The 22,232-nt window shown below is 40.1% G+C and overlaps 1 protein-coding gene across 1 annotated transcript in view; it reads left to right on the top strand.

Annotated features, from left to right (window-relative positions):
- LOC124282291 (zinc finger RNA-binding protein-like) overlaps window positions 1–21,733 on the top strand; it is a 33,208-nt gene extending 11,475 nt beyond the window's left edge. Inside the window, 16 exon segments of the mRNA XM_046718244.1 lie at window positions 687–746; window positions 8,280–8,419; window positions 9,465–9,610; window positions 9,744–9,769; window positions 9,772–9,872; window positions 10,593–10,670; window positions 11,287–11,360; window positions 11,849–11,923; window positions 12,673–12,856; window positions 13,307–13,451; window positions 14,391–14,482; window positions 17,224–17,319; window positions 18,653–18,764; window positions 19,551–19,648; window positions 20,131–20,275; window positions 21,639–21,733. Coding sequence (XP_046574200.1) covers window positions 687–746; window positions 8,280–8,419; window positions 9,465–9,610; window positions 9,744–9,769; window positions 9,772–9,872; window positions 10,593–10,670; window positions 11,287–11,360; window positions 11,849–11,923; window positions 12,673–12,856; window positions 13,307–13,451; window positions 14,391–14,482; window positions 17,224–17,319; window positions 18,653–18,764; window positions 19,551–19,648; window positions 20,131–20,275; window positions 21,639–21,703 — 1,637 coding nt within the window. The 3' untranslated portion in view covers window positions 21,704–21,733.
- Window positions 21,734–22,232: the final 499 nt, after the last annotated feature.

The raw sequence follows: 22,232 nt of genomic DNA, 5'->3' as shown, positions 1-22,232 counted from the left end.
GGAGACGATGTTTAATGCGAAAATATATGCATGAAGCATTTTTATCTCAGGTCATAACCTAGCATGATACGTCCAATAAGTCCCGTAATTTACGTATATGTAGCGATTTCTTGCTTAATATTGTGTCATGTTACCGAGCGGAAAGCCATTGATAGCTGGAAATAGGCGGCCATACATATTATTTAAGAAATCTTTTTATAATAACTTTCTGATTACGTAAAAATGAAAATATCAAAGAAAAAGGCACGGGCATGTTATGACATGTCACAAATGGAAAAAAATCGTCATAGTTTTTGCTTCTTTCGTGGTTTATCTGGACATTATAAATGTAAGCTTGCATTTTCATTAAAAAATAAATTTATTTAAGTCGTAGTTGTATTATTTGAATTATATTATAAAAATAAACTTCATATTTATCAACAGTGGGATTAGATCTTTCAAATGGTGTATGAGATGTAGTAGTAATAACGTTTTACAAACTTATAATTTACTTCATAAACATAGGCTTCATCTATGACCTTAGAGTCTCTGGGAACTCGGTGTCATGGCAGTAAATGCCTCTGGTTGACTGGTGTTGAAAGAGTTAAACAACTTTTGATAATTAGTTTGTGGTTGCATTGCCAGAGCTTGTGTGATGTATCTGTTTTGCCAAATATTGATGTGTAATTATATTTTGGTGATTTCAGAGCTGGATGCTGATGGGGACAAGTTGAACATTCTTGGAGAGAAAGATGTAGCTCCAGTTGGTGAGTATTAATGACTGATGCATTAAACTGAAGAGGGTAATGTCCTTTGGGTGCCACAATTAACTGACTCTGTGCTTGAGAGGAATATACAAAAAAGATTTGACTCTTAATTTTTCCTTATCCTGACTCATGCTTAATTGCTTGTCTCTTTCTTCTTGCGAATGATAGTGGAACACTTGAAACCCTTTTGAAGCTCCCTTCAAAAAAGCAGACGTAAAATCACTCACCCAGTGTTATCTCCCTTGTGACTCTTTATGGCGGGAAAACACGTCACATGATCGGACATGCCCCTCACTCTCTCCTTCTTCGCCCTTGAGGACGGTTGTGAGAGAGCCTGGGTCCCCTATATGGCGTTATATCCTTTAATTTTTAGGCTTTTGCTACTAAATTAGCTGTATACGGTTTTAGGATTGATATACCAACAATATGGTTTGAAATTTTGTCAAAATTATCTGTATTTGTTCACGTTGTTGACATATGTTTTCGTAGAACATGTGCGAAGGTCAAGCAGCCTGCAGATCACATCCCATCCCACCGATGACAGCAGCCTGCGCTAAGGAGGAAGCATGCGCGAAGGTGGAAGCATGTGTGGAGGAGGAAGCCTGCGCGAAGGTGGAAGCATCGCGTGAAGGTGGAAGTATGCGTGGAGGTGGAAGCATGCGCGGAGGAGGAAGCCTGCGCGAAGGTGGAAGCATGCGCGAAGGAGGAAGCATGCGTGAAGGAGGAAACATGCGCGAAGGAGGAAGCATGCGCAAAGGTGGAAGCATGCGCGAAGGAGGAAGCATGCGTGAAGGTGGAAGCATGCGCGAAGGAGTAAGCATGCGTGAAGGTGGAAGCATGCGCGAAGGAGTAAGCATGCGCGAAGGATCGCACACTCTACAACGTACTAGGACACATTCGCGAAGGAACAGAACCAGACGTTCACCGGAGCATCGCAGATCATCCTTCTCTGATATGGACAGCCATTAGGAGCATTCGTGGAAGCACCGTAGAAGAGAATCTACACCTTCGCTAAAGCACAGATACATTTCAAGACTCCAAGGATGATTCTTTTCCGAATTCGTCGCCTTCGCGAAGGTCTCCGCGCAGATCTCCACGCAGGAAAGAGACAGAATGGCAACCATCTCCAAAACTAGAAACCTCTAAATCCGAAGATGATGGGGGAATCATATTTTCCGATAAAGAAATTAAATCTTGGATGGCAAATGGACTAGAACTCGCATCACCTTCTAAAGAGGATAATGAAGGGTTTACGTACAGGATGTCTAACGAGGACTTCGATACACTTACTCTTCCACCCGTCGATCCTGTCGCAGATGTACCAGGAAACCTCAGCACAGCCTCCAGAAGGCAATGAATTTCCAGAGTCAGAGCATCCCACCATTCAACGCTAAGAAGTTCTCTCTTCACCGCATGGAACCCTTCACGAAGGCCCCAGAGATAGATGAGAACTACAAGATCATCAATGACTCCCGAGCCAGGACTTACAAAGTGGAAGATAAGAAGTTGGCACAACTAGACACAACTACCAGACGTACCTTCTTTGGTCTAGCCAGGTCAAGAGCCATCAATGAAACCCTCATCGCGAAGTTTAGGAACTCGACCCCGGAAGAAGATAGAATGATCTACTCGGCATTACTAACTCAGAAGAAAGATCATCAGTTCATGTCTGAACATCTGGCATCTACATCAGCAGGACTGACACTATTAAGAAGACAAGGATTGCTATCTTCCTGTACGTGGAGTGAACGCTTCATCAAGTCACTATACAGAGCTCCGTGGTCAGCACCATCTATCTTCGCAGGGGAAATTGAGGACGTGGCCAAGGAAGTAACGAAAGAGTCAAGGGAGGTAATGATGATCAAGTCCATCGACACACTAGCCAGTGTTATCCGTCAGACCTTGCAACCCTACTCCGGCAAGTCGAAGTTTACAGGAATACAAAGAGCCAGGGAAAAGAAATACGGCAGTTCCAGAGGAGGCAAGGATTCTTTTCGTTGCCCAACCCGAGCTCCCAGAGGTAACCCCAGAAGAGGCAGGGCATCCAGAGGTGCCAGGAACTTCAGACGCTGAAGGACGGGTTCAGAACGACTGGAGTCGTCCCACCCCCAGCCGTTCCCATACAACCTTCAACAGTGGGTGGACGTCTACAACGCTACTGGAAGAATTGGGGAATTCTTCAGGACGACTACGTATCCCAGATCCTACGCAGAGGATACAAGATACAACTACAAGCAGTACCACCATTGACAAGCAACTCTCTGGCCCACACGCTATCATAACTCTACTCGAGAAGGAGGTGATCGAAGAAATAAAACAGGAGTTCGTCACGCCTGTTTTTGACTCCCCAATCTTCTTAGTACCAAAGAAAAATTCCAGGGAAAAGTTCCGACTTATATACAACATGAGGAAATTCAACCAAGATTATCTACGCAGCCCCGCAAAGTTCAGAATGATACATCTGCCTCAACTGCGACAACTCATACGTCCATTAGACCACCTCGCCAGCATAGATCTACAGGATGCGTATCTTCACATCCTGATACATCCGGACTCAAGGAAATACCTACGATACCTCTTTACGGACGTCATCTTCCAATGGAAGGTGGTACCATTTGAAATATCGTCGGCCCCTTGGTTGTTTACTCGAGTGACAAAGCCATTCATCGCTTATCTACATCATCGACGTCTAGGCAGTGCGTTTCACCTGGATGACAGGATTCAAGCTCATCAAGATTCCAGTCAACTCAGACTGCAACTAAACTTCACAATCAGGCTACTCACACAACTAGAATGGCTAGTAAATCTCCTCAAATCGGAACTAGAACCCACACAGCATCTGCAATTCCTAGGAATACGATTCATCACATCGCAGAATCGCATAGTCGTCCCAGAGGAGCGTTGGGTCAAGATAGAACAAATGATATCTCAAGCACTACTCTCTCCGTTACCACTACAATGTTGGCAGAGCCTACTCGGTCTCCTCACGACAGCACAAGTCATGACACGTACAGGAAGACTACAACTGCGCCCACTACAAGTGTTCGTGAACGCTCATCTAGACAGTCCGGACTCTTTTCGGACTACCGGACGGACTGAAACCATATCTCCTATGGTGGACTCGGAAGTCGAATGTTTGCGGAGGAACCTACTTTTCAGAGCCGGAGTACAACACTCATTTCTACGTAGATGCATCACTTCAAGGATGGGGAGCCCACCTCGACAGCGAAGTGGCAGCAGGGAAATGGTCGAATCAGGAGCAAAGTCTACACATCAACATGCTCGAGATGAAAGCAGTCATAAATGCCTTACTACACTGGTCCAGCATACTAAGGAATGCACAACTGATGATCCACACGGACAACTCCACAGTGGCGTTCTACGTCAACAAACAAGGATCAACAAGAACAAGGAATCTACTAGATCTCAGCTTCCATCTGTTCAGCATAATAGACATTTGAACATCGACGTGAAAGCATGTCACATTCCCGGAGCCAAGAATGTGATAGCAGACGCCCTATCTCATCCAACACAACCATCCCCGACGGAATGGATGTTACACCCAGAAGCATTCAGATGCATCATACAGACGATAGGATCTCCACTGATAGACCTGTTTGCTACAAGGTTCAACAAACAAATACCAACATTCGTCTCTCTCCGGTTCCGGATCCACAAGCATTGGCAACATATGCTCTAAGCATCTCCTGGGAAGGACTAAACGCATACGCGTTTCCACCTCAAGCTCTAATACCGCAGGTATTGCGGAAAATCAAGCAGACGAAGAACCTGCAACTGATTTTGGTCGCGCCCTACTGGCTAGCGAGGGTGTGGTTTCCCATCCTCATACAAGAACTCAGAAATCCAACCCTACAACTTCCAGAGTGGCCGAACTTAATTCATCTGCACACCAAGCAAGTACACGGCAATCCAACAGTATTCCAACTACACGCATGGAACGTATTAAAACTTGCTTGAAGAAAAGAGGATATTCCGCCAGAGCATTGAACGCAGTCACATTAGCTCTACATAGATCAATTCGCAGCTTGTATGACGACAAGTGGCAGAGTTTTGAGAAATACGCTTTAAGGAAGGGCTTCACGGCAATGGAAGCAACACATCCACAAGTGGCGGAATATCTTAAAGAACCACTAAACTTTGTTTTTGTTACTCTTTAACCATTACATATGAAAGATTTGTGGTTAGTCTTATGCGCGAACACCAAATTTATTCTTTAAAAACTTGTGGTTAATTAATACCAAATTTATTAAAAGTGGCCAAAAGTCGCCTTCGCTTCCCTCTCACCGCCAACTAAAACCACAGACAGGTTACGAACTCTGTCGCCAGAGCACTGCAGTGACGCCATATGAGGAACGATTTTCAGTTAGTTGTATAGAAAATGTGTAGCACGCCATCATTTTGATGATTTTCGACATCAACTAATTTTACATGCCTAATCGCTGCTTTGTCGCCAATTGCTCCTAGGGTCGGGCGATGGTGTCCCCATGCACAGATTTCCACAGGACCCCGCAGTTCGTGCTAAATGGGTTATGTTTGTGAGTGCGAAGCGAAGTTGCTTGGAAGCCTGAAACGATATCTTACTTGTGTTCAGATCGCTTCACGGAAGTTAAAGAATCAAAACTACTTACTAGTTGTAGTAAAATATGCATATGATTGATGACCATAAAGATTTTCTATGACACAACTTGTAACATAACGATTTCTTCCTCGAAGTGAGGTTGTGGTCAAGTAACAATAATATTGTAAGTAGTATTATATTGACACTCCACCTCGCTGCCACGAGAGAAATTGTTATGATATACGCTATATGTCATGCAAAATCCTATTGGCTATCAATAAAATACATATTTTACTACCAGTAGAAAGTAGTTTTGATTTTGTAACTCGTGAAAACAAACCTAAATACCATTTATCCTCAGACTGGCGGATGTTCCCGACAGGGCGCCATTTTAAAAAAATAAAAAATCTGTTAGAATTAATGAGATTATAGTTTGTTTTCATCAAGTTAGAAAATCAAGACTACTTTCTACTCGTTGTTAAATATGTATTGGAATCATAACCAAACGGATTTTGCATGACACAACTTATAACATAACGATTTCTTCCACGGAAGCCAGGTGGGGGTCAAGTCACAATACTGCGCCGATAAATTTCTTTGCTACATTCCCATGGTTAATGTCCACTCACCAGTATGTAGATACTAGTCAATGTGCTGCCTTTATATTTGGTCTTATAATCCTAATTAGTTTATTATCACACTTGTATGCATTTTGAAACTAAATAAAAAGCAGACGATCTGCTGATACTTATAGTGAATTTATAACAGAACTGTAATATCTAGACATTTTATAGTTTGCCAATGTGAATCATAATTCGCGACACACACCCTAGTGCATGTTGTCTGTCTCATTACACTTCACGGCGAAAACAATGATTCTGTTGAATGCTACGACAAATGAATAAAACAAAATGCAAATATTAAAATTAAAACAGATTAAAGTTATAGGAACAATATCAGGCCATTACCTTGTTCGAGGAATGTATCCATCAATATCCACAAAACTGTTCCAAATGATGTGTCTTTTAACAGTTTAATATACTTAAAAGTGATAAATCTTTTCAGGTATTGGTGTATAGTCTCATTGGTCACCCAAGATAGCACACCTGGCAACTAATTGCATAATGTCCGCCTTTCTTTAAAAACAGTAATTTAGTTAGCCAATAATGGGCAATCAATCAATGTATTGCCGGTTAATCCTTTGAAAGAAGGACGTTGTTTTACGCAGACACCCATTACACGACAGAGTGTATTCAGTATAGATTAGTAAATCTACATACATAAACACTACCTTTTGACAATTCCGCTGTGTAAGATAAAAGTAATTAATCAATCAGCTGTTATCGGTTAATCCTTTGATCGATGTTTATAATGTTGAATATTTACTCCAGACACAAGAAATGCCAAATGGGAACCTTTGTCGGTAATCTAAGTGTGTTACCACTAATTATACCTGTTATAAATTCATTAACTGACCATCAAGTGAATGATGACAAATAACATGTGTAGGTTTATACCACCTAACACGGGTTACAACGAGGGAGTATTAATTGCTGTATTGCATGTGAAAACTTATGGGCCGACACTAATTGTTTTGAGAATACAAACAGATTTTTTTACATGACATGATTAAATATCGAGGTAAAACAACACAGAAATGGGATCAATTTGGATCAGTCATTATACAAATAGGGCCTAACGACACCAATCGATTTTGACAGAATCGCCTATGAAAACAAGTTGTAACTCGAAACTAGGCAAAGCAGGAGACAAAATTAAATGACAGTAGATTGTGAGAACATATAGCTTTCATTTTCCACAACAATTGTCACGATTTCAGGTTTATACAAGCCTGTAAACACGATAATTTACCCCTAAAATGTAGATGAATTCTGCATCGGCTCTCAAAGCTATTCCTCATATGACGCCACAGAGGCGCGCCGCCTGATTGGTTGAAATTTCGCTCTCATGGGTGAGAATTGTGCACTGTTGTCAAAAAGGTCGATTTAAGTCAATTAAAGGTCGAAATGAGTAGTTTTAATGACGGGTTTCATTTATAACGATGCCAGTTAGTGATTTATGTATTTGTACCCCCTAGGGTTTATGTGACCTTTAAAAGCCGACCGTCGGGAGAGTTGGAGCTGAGAGTCTGTGCGCACGTCTAAGATAGGCTAACATGAGTGACAGACCCTATACTTGTAAGGACTTACTCATATATGAAGAAGGGTCACTTCTCCATTGATGCAGAAATCAAATCATGGAGTCGTATAAATCCACTTTTACTGTCAGGAGAAGCGGTTCCGGAAAATCTGACAAGTTGTGGTCCCCCCCAAACTCGAGGAAGCTGGAAGGAAGAATCAGCATAGTACTATAAGAAGTTCCATCAGGGGAGTATGCAGGACGTAAATCAGCATGGAATCCAGAGTGGCTTGACCCACCACCGTTTCCGTTGGATTCTACAAGCAATTAAGCATGAGTCAGGATAAGGAAAAATATGTAATCTTTGATTAAAATTGATATTTTATACTAATCCTGACTCATGAGGTAAGCCATCCCAGTCTCCCCTCATGGCACTCTGGATTCCCTGTAATCCAGGTGTCGGGCGCTTTTTCAGGAGAGAGTGAGGGGCATGTCCGATCATGTGATGTGTTTTCCCGCCAAAAAGAGTCACAAGGGAGATAACACTGGGTGAGTGATTTTACGTCCGCGGTTTTGAAGGGAGCTTCAAAAGGGGATTCAAGTGTTCCACTATCATTTGCAAGAAGAAATAGACAAGCACTTAAGCATGAGTCAGGATAAGTATAAAATATCAATTTTAATAAAAAAATTACATGTTTGTCAACACCATACCTACATTTAACACTTGCTTATTTGACCTGAGTAATGTGGGCTTTTCTACCTCATTATACTAAAACTGGATGTTGTTAACCCTAATATTCCCACAACTCGTGCAGGTCATGAATACATTGAGGAAATGAAGAATGACCAAGGTAAAGTCATCAGTTTCAACTGCAAGCTCTGTGAGTGCAAGTTCAATGACCCCAATGCCAAGGAGATGCATCTAAAGGGTAGAAGACATCGACTACAGTATAAGGTAGGCTTATTTCATAAAGTTTACGGTGATAGTAAGTTTTTTGTCAAACACCAGTCAAAAGAAGTAAGAAATGCCCAACTTTTTCATATGACACTAGATAACCGGTCATGGCCCTGACATTAACTATAGTCATATTAAAAGAATCTTGTGTTTGACTTCCTTGAATAGTCTATATGTAGCTACTACTTTTAGTGTTAAAATAGCCTATTTTGATCTCAAAGAGGGCCTTCTGTGAGCTAGGCTCCTCAGTCTTGTTCACTGTAGGTTCAAACTATGGTGCATGTGCACGGTGTACAGTGTTCACGAATGGTGTTTCAAAGTCACAGGACATTGTGTCTTGTAAGTTTCAGATGTCTGTCTGACCCATTGAAAATGCACAGGACCCATGGAATAAAATTAAACACACATTTCAGATTTAATCTTTCTTATAATTGACATTGAAATTATTAACAAACATAAGATTTATAAACAGCAAACAAGTGTCACATGTCACATAAAACAACTTCAGTCTAAGTCATTGTGAAATATACAGTCAGACACTGGGGCCGGCGGGTTGTAGACTTCTGTCTGACCGTTGGCGAATCTGCCGGATTTGTCAGAGGGTCAGACGCTATTCGTGAACACTGGGTGTAGGGGTGTCATTGATTGGGTAATTTTAGTATTGATAAAAGTCAACCCAATATATCAATATGTTGATTAATAATAAATTCATTCTTCAAGTGTTTAGTTAACAGTGAACTTGTTTATTACTGCAGTTAATGAATTTAATGCTAAATAGGATGATTAAACCATTAATGGTTACAACTGAATTTCTTGTCCATGTTTAACTGTGGTCATATTAAGAAATGTAAATGTTTCTGTGACAGTTATTTATTAATCTTCTATCTGTTTTATAAACATGTATGAGTAAAGCATGAACATTTAATTCATAAATTGTTACCATGAAACAACATTTCTACATCAAGGATTACTTTTAGTGACTGATTGCCTAAAGATGAATTCATTGAAGTTTTTTAGCTGAAGAAGTATGTTGTTTGTTTTACAGAAAAAGGTTGACCCCAACCTGCAGGTGGAGGTGAAGCCCAGTATTCGAGCCCGCAAAGTTCAGGAGGAGAAACTGAGGAGGCAGGCCCAGAAGGAGGAGTTTTGGCGACGCCGAGAACAGGAGGAACGGTGGCGGGAGGAGATGAGGTAAACAATAAGCTGAAACATAGATCTGTTATGTCTAATATTTTAATGACAGCCTTGTAAAACAATGAGCCAACTAATGACCCTTTGTTAGAATTTAGACATTTATGAAATTTGTGCATTTATTTTTACCTAGGATGGAAGAGGAGATGTACTGGGAGCATCGCGCCGCTACGAGATGATGGAGTATTATGAATGGCAACGGCATCAGGGACCCCCTGGGATGATGCCACCACGCCCATTCATGGGAGGGCCTGGACCAATGGTGAGATACAGAATTTGTTAGCAGTCTTTATTGTCAGCTGTTAAAGGCTTTGTAAAGTGGATTTCTCAGTATTGTGCAGAATTCTAGTGGTGTCTTTTTCAAAGTGGTCAGTGTGAAGAAAGCCAAAAAGCACCATGGCATTTCCGGGTGCTGGTTAAGAAGTTTTTTCAAATTTACCCCTTGTGATATTTTATGTGCTTTCAAATGTCATTATCTTTCCATTTCAGTCAAAATCATTGCAGTTCCTATTTGTGACTAATGAAAGATTGTGTATGTTGTGATGAATCTTTTCAGCTTGAAAATTGTACACTGATCACTTTTGTGAAATTTTGATAAGTGGAGCACATACAAGAGTGTTAAATTATCATAATCTGTTTTGAGGTATTTAGGAGGGACTCCCTTGTATGTGGAACCATGCTTCTAAGTGCTGCATATGAGTGCTGCATATGAGTGCTACATCTTCCATCATTATTGGAAAAGAGTGCTTCTGCTCTCTTTTTGAGATGATGTCTTCCTTGATAATTTGAAACTTGGGAATTGTAATGTTAATCACTGGATTTTCTGGTCCAGACTTGTCTATTTACAGCTATCTGACATAGCTGCGATATTGCTGTGTGGCATTCAAACACAAAACAGACCAAAAAAAAGAAGGTTTTAAAGATAATTGAGAGATAAGTTTAACACATTCTGTCATTTTGTAATGACTGGTTTATGTTGCAGCATATGAGGAAGCCAGATACAGCTGATGATCGCCATGTGATGTCCAAACATACTGCCATATACCCAACAGAAGCGGAGGTAGGATTATGTTGCCATAGTGATGGTTAGAGCAAGACCAGGGACTAGTAGTGTACATTAAACTTGTGAAGTTGGCATTTTGAAGATATACAAAACTGACTTTTAGTGTGATGGTTTTGCATGGTGTTCAATTGTTTAGAAGTGTTAGAAAAAGCTGTTTTGAGGGATAGAGAGTTTGTCCTACTAGCGGAAGGTTGAGAGTTTAGTACATAATACCAGAAAGACAGTATTTTCTTACCCTACAATGTTCTTGGCATTAAGATAAGACAGGGAATGGTTGGCTTGGAGTAAGTATACTTTATCCAAGTAAGGTGTTCAAGTTAAAACTCTCAGTGGGCTTGCACTCCAAAACTGCTGTAGCTCAATCACTCACACATGCATGTGCTAGAATATTAAACCCTCTTTCAAGCTATCCGCACCATTTGTATCCATTTAAAGATTTCCTTTGTGAAAATTGAAATTTTCTTGACGACCATAAAGGTAATGTCTGTTTCATTAGGTGGAAATTTACTTTGTAAATTATTTGTGAGGAAAATATGTTTTTCTGACCATGCTACCTGCCATGTATGCGTGATATGTGAGAAATGCATGATATTTTTTTGTAATCTTGTTCCAGCTTCAGGCTGTACAGCTAATCGTGTCATCTTGTGAAAGAGCTCTGAAGCAGGTCTCAGACTTCCTTGCAGACAGGTAAATATATGAAAATGTTTTCTTAGAATAGTTTCCCCAGCAACCTGTCCTGGTTGTCAGATGCACGAAGAGTAGCAGGTGGTCAGACTTGGTGACTTGGCTGCCTGTGTTATCATACCAAGACGTGGAATATGTCTGATAATATCAATCGAGGTGGTGGGGTAGCCTAGTGGTTAAAGTGTTTACTCGGCAGGCCGAAGACCCGGGATCGATTCCTCACATGGGTACAATGTATAAAGTCCATTTCTGGTGTCCCCTGCCGTGATAATGCTAGAATATTGCTAAAAGTGGCGTAATGCTAAAAACTCGCTCACTCACTCACTCATAATATCAATCACTGGATTTTGTAGATTTGAATGTTTACAAACAACTGTCATATAGCTGAAACACTGCTGATAGTATACTGCTGCTGCGAGCGTTTAACATTTAATAGAATTCAAATACTGAAGGAAGATCGTGAGGTATATGAAACCTAGTCTGTGTTGCAGTGATGCGCCAAAGGATGTGGAAGCAGAGAAGAAGGAAAAGAAGGAAGTGAAGAAGGATACTGAAGCTAAAGAAGGGTAAATGTCAACATGGAAACCTTGAAGATTTCCACTAGAATTGACGTTCAACCCATGCTTGTAAGATACGACTTACAAGACTAGGTGGTCAGACTTGATGATTGATTGACCCAACTCATTCACTCACTACAACAGGTTCCCAGTCACTGAAAAAATCCAGACATAATCCAGTTTCGACAGCGTGCCGGATTGTAGAGCTGGCAGGGTTACCTACGACTAGAACTGAACCAGTTTTATCACTCTCACATACATTGTTGTATAACGTGGTTCTCTCAATTTACTCCCTCAAATCACAAATTACATGTACAAGTGTACCCATACTGAACTAAGATTAAATTATCTTTCTCAGCAAACATGTAGTTTCAACGTAGGATTAATTATACACATTGGACTGACTACTGGCCACGTTCCGGATTAGACAGCGCTGATTACTGTATAAACACATTCGGGCGACTCATCCGGAATTGACAGCAGCTGGATTGCACAGCTTTTAAATGATGATAAATGTACTAGCCACAGATGGGACTGAGATTTTATGTTGGTGTTGACAACTTGCCGGATTGGACAGCTGCCGGTTTTGACAGCTTCCGCTGTATCAATATCAGTCTCTAGGTTCCCTCATCTAGGCTTGATGTTCAAGTTTGCTGTTTACCTGAAATTTTGCTAATGGCGGTGTTAGTCAATAAATGTACAGAACTAATCAAACTGTTTCTCTCTGCCATTTTGAGGATTGTATATTTTCCTTGCAGCGAGAAAAAGAAGGATGATGACACCTCCCCACGGGTTCTGAAGGGGGTGATGCGTGTCGGGGTTCTTGCCAAGGGGCTGTTGCTCCACGGAGATCTCAATGTCCATCTAGTCGTACTGTGTTCTGAGAAACCCACCCGAACACTGCTGGAAAGAGTGGCTGACGGACTACCCAAACAGTTAGCTGTAGGTTCATTTCAAATCTAAGTAGTATTTGATTTATTGAAAAGAAGCAAACCTTTCTTAGTGAATGTTTGCTGCTGACTCTGGTCACTTCATTTGGTCATTTGAGCGAAACTATGAAATACCATTGAGAAGTTAGTCCCTTGTGTCACTGTTGTCATCGATTGGATATATGTTGCTCAAAAGGAAAAGGAACGCTGCATTCTATATTTCGATAGCTGTGTGAAAGAATTTAAAGTCTGTAGCCTAGTGGTTAAAGTGTTCGCTTATGCTGAAGACCAGAGTTCGATTCCCCACATGGATACAATGTGTGAAGCCCAATTCTGCTGCCCCCTTGCCGTGATATAAAACTAAACTCACTCACTTTATATATGACTCTGGAAACTCAGATTTGGATGGGTATAAAATTGGGTTCATTTTGAAATGTCCGAACACTGCTTTTTGTTTATTTAGACTGTAACCGATGAGAAATTTGAAGTGAAGAGATGTGTTGAAGAAGCTGCCATCATTGTTAGCAACACCAAGGAACCTCCTACAACATGCACAGTGACACTGACGTCGCCTGTGATGAGGGAGAGTACGGCGACAGAGGGTGGAGGTAAAACGTCCATACTTCTCTTCCTTAGGGGTTGGGGCAGGGTGGTGGGGGCATGATGGAATCAGAAGGTTCAAATTGATATTTGGTGTTACTTTCTCAACTTGATTTGAAGAAGAGTTTATGGAGACTAAAGTTGTAGACTGGTCATGTAACCAATTATTTAAAAGTCAACTAACAACCTTGAATTGTTAAATTTCAATTTTCAAACATGATCATTCTACAAGAACAAAAACAAAATTCAAATCAAATAGAAATCTGAATAATGGCATTTGATGCAAGACAAGATCTTCTTAAGGAGACTTTGAAGAAATTAACAATAAAATAACTTTCCTGTTAATGATATATTATTTTGTTACGTGCCATTGGATGTTCTGATTTGATTTGACATTAATACAGTTTGTTTGTTGCCATGGTGATGCAAACAAAGCTTCTAGATACCCACAGGTTGAGAGAGGAAATGGAAAAGGAGCGATGGAAGGATTTTTGACCATGATGAGGGGGCCATTGGAAACTGGCCATTCTTGCACACCTCTTTTATTTCCCAACTTTTACATCATCTTTAGCATTACATATTCAGCTCTTTCTTTAGACTTCTTGCAAATTTTTCATATTCTTTTTTTTTTTTTTTTGGTTCAAAACTTATTTGTGTTTTTGAAACATTAACAAATATTGGATTTGTTTTTAGTTCCTTAAAGTTCAAAATAGACTTGTACAAAGAAGCAAAATGCGAACAGTTATTTTGATTTTTTTTTGCATTTTCCAATTTTGGATTTAGTTCTTTTTGCTTTCTCTTAGAACATAGTCTTTCATCAGCTTAGCACATGCTTTTCTTTCTCCGACAATTCTTCTCCTTCTGTTGCCATTCCGCCCGGGCTCCCCATCCATGGTCAAACACCCGTTCCGAGAGGCTACCCTGAAATCTACAACATTGTGTTATAGAGACTCTAAGCGTCAAAGACCCACCGGATGTGCTGGACAGGCACAAATGCCTGGATGCCCTAGCTGCACTTCGACATGCTAAATGGTTCCAGGTTCGAGTTCCTTTTATTTATTACTTTGCAGCCTTATGTTAGCTTTCAGTATATCAATGACAGAAAAAAAAGAAATGTGGAAAAAATTCCAGCTGTTTGTCACAAATTGATCGCGTGGGTTGGACATGGGTTGGTGTGTTACTTGTGGCTTACAGCACTGGTTGGGCATTGATGGATGGAAGGAAGGAGGCTGGTGGATGATAGGGACCTGGCTCAGGCAGCTTCACAGAGTTATCTCCCTTAGATGGAATTTGACAGTTGCAGAAGAGATGGTGAAATGGTTAACTGCAGAGTAACACCCTTTTTCAAAGTTTTCTTTTCTTTTTTTTTAACACAATTTTTTTTTCCAAGTTGTCTCATTTAGAAATGATCTGTTTGACTGAAATTGATAATTTCTAAGCACTCTGAATTGGGCAATTCTTCGATTCAACAATTGTAAATATGTACCATGTGTGTGAATATGACATGTTGATTTTCGACACTGAACTTCACCATTTGAACTGAATTATACAGTGCATATTATTCTGTACTTTGTTAGAGAAGTTGATTTTATGCCAGGTCAGTTTAATTGTTGAACGTATGCTTCTGGTGAAATTGATTTACATCACTCTAAACAAGGTCTCAGAGTCCAACAGAGCTTACTTCTGACAAGAAGTAGTATGATGTTCTAACAGTATATGAAAGTAATGTTGAGTGAAAATGGTCCTATTGATAGCGTGACTGAAGGTTAAGTTATACATGTTTCTGTCTAGTTATGATGAAAATGAAGTTAGTTCAACATATCCAAAATGAAACATCTAATATTCATTTTGGTTATCCTCCTTAAAACACTTATTAACATTTGAAGCCTTTATTCTGCAGTATGTTATCTTAGCTGAAATCAAAATCGAGATAGTGTTAGAAAGGTTATCAAAGCAGTCAGGTCATCAGAGAAAAGTTGAGCTGTTGAAAGAGGCTGAGATTGGACAGGGGATAATCATTATAAACACTATACGTCATATAAATAATAAGTCCAGTTTGCGATACTGTGATTGCTGAGCTGAAGGTCTGAGCCAGATTCCTTTGTGCCTTTTGGGCTACATTTCAGGGCAGATGTTGTATATACTTGAGTGGCTGTGTTGGATAACAATGTGAAAGAGGGAATCAAAGACACCTTGGCCTAGATTTTCGAAGCTAACTTAGCGCTAAGATAGTCGTAAGTGCCATTCATTAACATTAACTTACGACTATCTTAGCTCTCTACCTAAATAAATTAGGTGCCAAACCACAAAAGGCTTTATGTTCTTTGCACTGTCACTTACGTGTAATTGTAATTTTGTTGTTTTGGAAATGGCAAGTTTTGGGGACAAAGAACCAGAATTGGGGTGGATTTGAGAGTTGTGTGGAGTAAGACGTGAGTTGGTTGTGATTGCTGTGAGTCATACGGATGCTCTGAGTGACGTGGGTTTCTGTGATGGCTGTGTGGATGCTCTCACAGGTGAGATCGTTGTGATTGCTGAGTGTGAGTCATGTGACGCTCAGAGGGATGTGCAGATGCTCAGAGGGACGAGGGACGTGCAGATGCTCGGAGGGACATGGGTTTCTGTGATGGCTGTGTGGATGGTCTCGGGGATGTGAGATCGTTGAGAATGCTGAGTCGTGTGGACACTTGTGAGGGACGCGAGTTGAGTGGGGCTGCTCGTTGCTGTAGCTGAGTAGTATACTACTGCCTTGAAATGTAATACTGTAAGTAGTGGTAGAGCATTGAAAGGGATCCTCACATTACTACCTGGTCATCTTTGAGCTAACACTATTATTTACTTGTGTATTTTGAAGAGTAAACATTTTATGCATGTGAGTGCTCAAATTCTTAGTGATTGACATGTCATTGTGAATTCTTTTTGTTCATGTATCTACACTTGCACAACTGTATTGGATGGGGTCTGTTCCTCTTAACGCTTAGCAAGAAACAAAAAGCATTAACTGTGATAATGTTGAATCTTAGGAAGAACACTGATAGGGATCATTATATCTGTCTGTCAGTACAGAGATACTTTGAACAACATCAGATGTTTATGAAAAATCTTTGAATTTGTTCTCTAAACATTTTGTCAAATTTTGTCCATGGGTCTTGAGAATTGGAAGGTGACCTACTGAAATGGGTTAGGAAGGGTGAGTGATCAGACTGTAGGTGCTCAAAGATAACCAGGATGGTCGTGGTTTCATCCATCTCTGCGTCATCTGTCCGTACTGTCTGTTGGACATTGGCTGTACCATACATGCATCTACTTCGCGGCTCAGTGTACATGAGGCTGGAAAGTGTGGACGCCGGAGTCGGTCGGGTTTTCTTATCTGTCCACCCGTCCGTACGTCTATGGTGTCACGTCGTCCATTTGTCTCACAGCTGTCACATGGCCTATAGTGACATACTGTTCGAACCAGCACGCATATTGTTTGCCCCGTTCATAACTCCCAGAGATCAGGCAGCTGAAACATTGAGTATGTACTTGTATCCTTGTGACATTAACATAGAGACAAATGGTTGGCCCAAAAATGCTGTTAAAAAATTCAAGAATCTGGCGAAATTGCTTTTTTTGTTTGATTTGTAACCATTGATTGCATGGTGAAAGTATTAAAGCCTAAGTTTGAAGGTAGATAGACTGAATGAGGAACTATCTTCACGGTCAGATTCTTGAATTATTTGATTCATGTGAAAGTATTTGTATGTCTAATCTTGCTGCTTCAACATCCATCTCATTTAGGCTAGAGCTAATGGACTCCAGTCTTGTGTGGTGGTAATTCGTATACTACGGGACCTGTGCCAGAGAGTCCCCACATGGACCCCGCTTAGTGAATGGGTAGGTGGAAAATCACTGGAATGATATACAATTCTCAAATTGTTTCTCTTGAGTAAGGCCAGGAAATGGGAGTACCTCATGATTATTACAGGGCAGGACAGACAGAAAATATCAAATTAATTTCTCTTCTGTACATACAGAAACAGTTGTGTACAGCTACACATATATTGCAATGACAGAAAGCTTTCAGAATTGTGAATACTTTTACAATAGAACTTGTTCACATATGCTCGAATGATGTAAAAAGCCATAACCTGTGTTTCATTCCCCACATGGGTGCAATGTGTGAAGCCTATTTCTTGTGTCCCCCGCTATGATATTGCTGGAATATTTGCTTAAAGCAGCGTTAAACTAAACTGGCTCACTCACTAAGCATTCTTTAACACCTTTGAAACATGTTTGCTGTGGTTATTTTTTTATAGAAATGGGTAGGGGAGGAGGGATTGTGGTTTAGTGGCACTACAAGTTTTCCATCACAAGATAGGCTTTGTCATTGCCAGTACTAAAATATGTTTGTCATACAGCATGTGTTTATCTGTGTTTCATTGAATTCAACGTTTTCAGAAGCAGCTTCTATCTATTACCTCAAAACATTCTTTAACGTTTCTTGAACTAAAAAATGTGAGAGATTGGAAAAGCAATGTTACATATGATCTCATTCAGCTATTGTCACTCACTATGAGAAACTGTTACATGTCTGACATTAGAAACATGTTCTTGTTCGAAATCTTGAGAAAACTGATGACAGAAGAATTACACTCCAAAGATTTTAATTTAGTTTTCTTAAAAGAAGAGTTATTTATTCATGTTGTTGAATAAATATTATGACCTAACCTTTGCATGTTCATCCTTGTGGCTGGAGAGGTTTATCGCTTTTTAAGTATATAACGGGTAGTTAGTTGTATATAGGGGCTGTGGGGAAGCCTAGTGGTTAAAGCGTTCGCTTGTCATGCCAAGGACCATCATGGGTACAATGTGTGAAGCCCATTTCTGGTGTCCTCTGCCGTTATATTGCTGGAATATTGCCAGAAGCAGCGTAAATCCATACTCAATCACTAACTAATTATTATATATAATTGACTTTTTCTTGTTTTATATAAACCTTAATTATTTTTAGGTGCCTCCTGTTGATTCTCGAGTAGAACAGGTCACCATATTATTTTTTGAGAACTGACATGAGGCGGCTACAATGTGTGACTGAGTTGACTGTGGCCAGACAGGACCTTGTACAGGCCTGCATGATCTTGCTGGAATATTGCTGACATTCACTAATGACTATCTTCAGCTTTGTCAGTGTATTAGATAAATATTACTGTTGTATTTTACCAATCAGGCCATGGAGCTACTGGTGGAGAAGTGTGTAGGCAGTGGGGGTATACAAATGAGCCCTGGAGACGCACTCCGCCGGGTCTTTGAATGTATTTCATCGGGAATCCTGCTGCCAGGTAAGAGAAAAATCTGTACATGATTATTATGTAAATAAGGTGATTTGGGAAGCCCAGCAGTGTAAAATGCTAAATCACTGTGTAGAATCAATACTGGGCCAACTTGCACAAAGCGATCCTAGTGCTACAACAAAATTGTATCTTAAGGCTATGTTGAGTGTGGGAGTTAGATCATTATAGCACTAAGATCCCTTTATGCAAGTGACGCCTGGACTCCAGTTATTTACATGCCTTTATCATCTAACTGTAATACTGAGGGAAGCATTAAATGGCAAGCAAAGAATATATTGTGCATTTCTCCCACATTTACTGAGGTAATTTTCTAAGTTTGATCTGTCATAATTTCCCCACGGGAATTCCTGGTTCGGATTAGACCACATACTCTTGTGTTGTTTCATTGGCTGGATCATCAGTCTCAGATTGCATGTAAGTGTACTTAACACCATAGCTTGTCGAATATATGTACAGGTTGCCATGATACAGCTAGGCTGTTACTGAGTAGTGTATTAAACAGCAGAAATATACAATGTTATTATCCCGCCACGATGTGGTAGGGGCATATTGGTTTGAGCTGCGTCCGTCCATCTGTCCGTCCATCCAAGAGGATGGGGTCAGATTTTCTCAAAAACTGTTATAGATAGGGAAACCAAACTTGGTAAGTATTTTCAGGGCATGAATGCCTTGATGGAGTTCTAAATATAACCGAGTTACAATTTGTTACATAGTTATAGCCCTTGTCATGTGTTTCTTGACTTAGTGCACGCTCCTTGTTTTCATTTCTTCTAGGTGGCCCCGGGCTGTATGACCCTTGTGAGAAAGAAGCATTTGATGCTGCTCAGTCACTGACCAATCAACAGAGAGAGGAAATCACAGCCTCAGCTCAGGTGCGTACTGCTGAGGAGGGAGAGCTCGGCTGAAACTGTTCAACCAAGGATAGCCAGGCATCCATGTTGAACTACCCTTTCTTTTGTGTTGAGATTGTAAGAAACTGTGTTTCTCAGCAAACAATGCTCATTCATACATATGCATTCAAATTATCATTGAAATGTGTCATGATTTTAACCTTTAAGTGAAGTCACATCGTCATATGAGCGAAATATTCTCAAGCACGACATTAAACCCAATTTCACCTCACCTTTAAGTGAAGTCTCAGGTTTGGATTGTAGGATGAAGTGACATCACTTTCTGTTCAGTTTTTCAGCTTTAATTCGTTCGACTTAACATGAATTTGAACTTATATTTTTTCAACTACAAACAAACCATCCCTCTTGCAGCATATGGTTTGGACAAAATATACGTACTCTGCCAGTGGAGCAAGCACCATGATGTAACCACTTGACCTATAATGAAGCCTATTTTGTTTCAGCATGCCCTCAGGCTGATTGCATTCCGTCAAATCCATAAAGTCTTAGGTATGGATCCTCTCCCTCCACCGCGGTTTCAGCGACAGAAGTTCAACCCGCGCAAGAGACGGCGAACAAGTTCAGCTGGAGGAGAAGGGGATGGTGAAGGTGGGTGTGAGGAATCAATATATGTGTGCTGCTAATAGATTGTGGTGCAATATAATGTTGGTAGCATAAGCAAAGAAATAGTTTCTTAAAGGTCACATGCAACTTAAAACACAACTTTGCAGATTCTGTTACCTTTCGGTATGGACTTGCCCAAACAAATCATCAAAAATGCAAATTCAACTTATAAAGTTGAAAAGTAACGCAAAGAAAAAAACCGTGCAAAATCGGAGTTCAAACGATTCACTAACTTTCCCCCAGTGCTTTGGGGAAAAGTGGTTTCAACAGCTGTGCTGCTCTGGGCTGCACGCCCAGTGAAATAGGTTCGCGCAGCTTGGAAGCTGGTTGTCTGGTGAAGGCTCGGTGAAGGCTTTGGTGTGAGCTATTTTTCTAATGTTTTGTTGATATTTCTCAGGCGAACGCTTTTTATATGTTATGACAGTAGATTACCGATTTAACTGTTTATATAATTTCATTTGTCTATTTCACCACACGTTCTTCTTACCGAGTCACTTTCTCAGTTCGATACTTAAAAGCAATGTCATTATTTAGTGTTGACAGAATTTCTAACTGTGATATAGATATGTTGTTGTCACAGACAAAACTCAATGTCTGTTTTATTGACACCTATGTGTCTGCCTGCCTGTCTGCTAATGATAATATTCAATACACATCTTCGATCACTGACCACATGCAATTTGAACTTAACACCTATCAGGCTATACACCATAAACAAAATGCATTGATTTATGGCCCGAGTTCGGTCTCTGTCACATTATGTAATTACACAGACAGGCAGGTGTGATACTTGTACACATGACATGTTATGATGTCTGTTGATTGCAAACTGTTATACACAAAAAATGAGCATGTATTTACAAAACACAACATCTCTATATATATACACACACAATGAACGGTGAGGGCATCTGCAAATGAACCAGCCGTTACACTTGAGTGCACACCCACCCGCTCTGACTGGGTTCGGTATCACGGCTGCTTCGTTTCTTGGGAAGTAAACCCATGTACAAAATATTGCACTTTTGATTTGCGATTGTACGCTTATAAGTTTGTTTATATGTTTTTTCATAATCACCAATGTATATTATATGTCATGAATAAGTGATAATAGTGTTTAAAGTATGTTTGATTTTTTGGTTGCATGTGACCTTTAAAGATTTCACCAGGGTAAAATATGTCTGTTTTCTTTATCTCAGTATGGTGTACTCTGTATTTATTTTGTTTTAGTAAGTTATACATTTATTATTTATCCACAAATCATCTTTGATATGAATAACTAGTCGTAAAAATGATGTGGTCGTGTATGAAATCCTTAGTCTACAGATAATATCCTGTTCCTTTACAGCAGGTGAGAAGAAGGATAAGAAGGACGGTGATGAAGGAGCTTGTATGGACACTGCCGACAACTGAGTGTGTTGTGTAGACTAGCATGTTAGAGAGGAAATAAAGGGATAATACATGGTACGTCACATGGACAGCTTTGGATGCAAGAGTATGGATGGCTCGATATTTGTATCAACCTTGACCATCAGTCTATATCTTCTGGTAATCTGGCCTCAATAGCCATGACAATGTCCTAGGTTTGTTGTGTTGTGTAATGACACCGTAGGACTGTTGTGCTGTATTATAAAGAACTAATTGACGTGCCAGCTTCTGTGTCGCTGGGTCAAGACTAGGGACACCTTACCTGTAGCCTGCCTGCACAGGTGGGAAAGATTCCTTATTACCTGTTGAATCAATTACCTGTTGAATCACGGTATCATGAACTAATCATAAATAACTTTCCATTTGTGTGTATAACGGATCACAGAATTCATTTTTATCACATGACATTAATATTGTGGTTAATGTTCTGTTTTTATGTTGTTTTCATTTTGTTTAGTACTTTTAGTGTGATGAAAACAATGTCCAAGGTTTTAGCATTTTCCATTGATTTCAT

Source organism: Haliotis rubra, unplaced genomic scaffold (genome assembly GCF_003918875.1).
Source record: "Haliotis rubra isolate DU_JTF1 unplaced genomic scaffold, ASM391887v1 Scf298, whole genome shotgun sequence".
Classification (NCBI taxonomy): domain Eukaryota; kingdom Metazoa; phylum Mollusca; class Gastropoda; order Lepetellida; family Haliotidae; genus Haliotis; species Haliotis rubra.
Note: the sequence above shows the minus strand (reverse complement) of the source record. Positions and strands in the feature narration are given on the sequence as shown.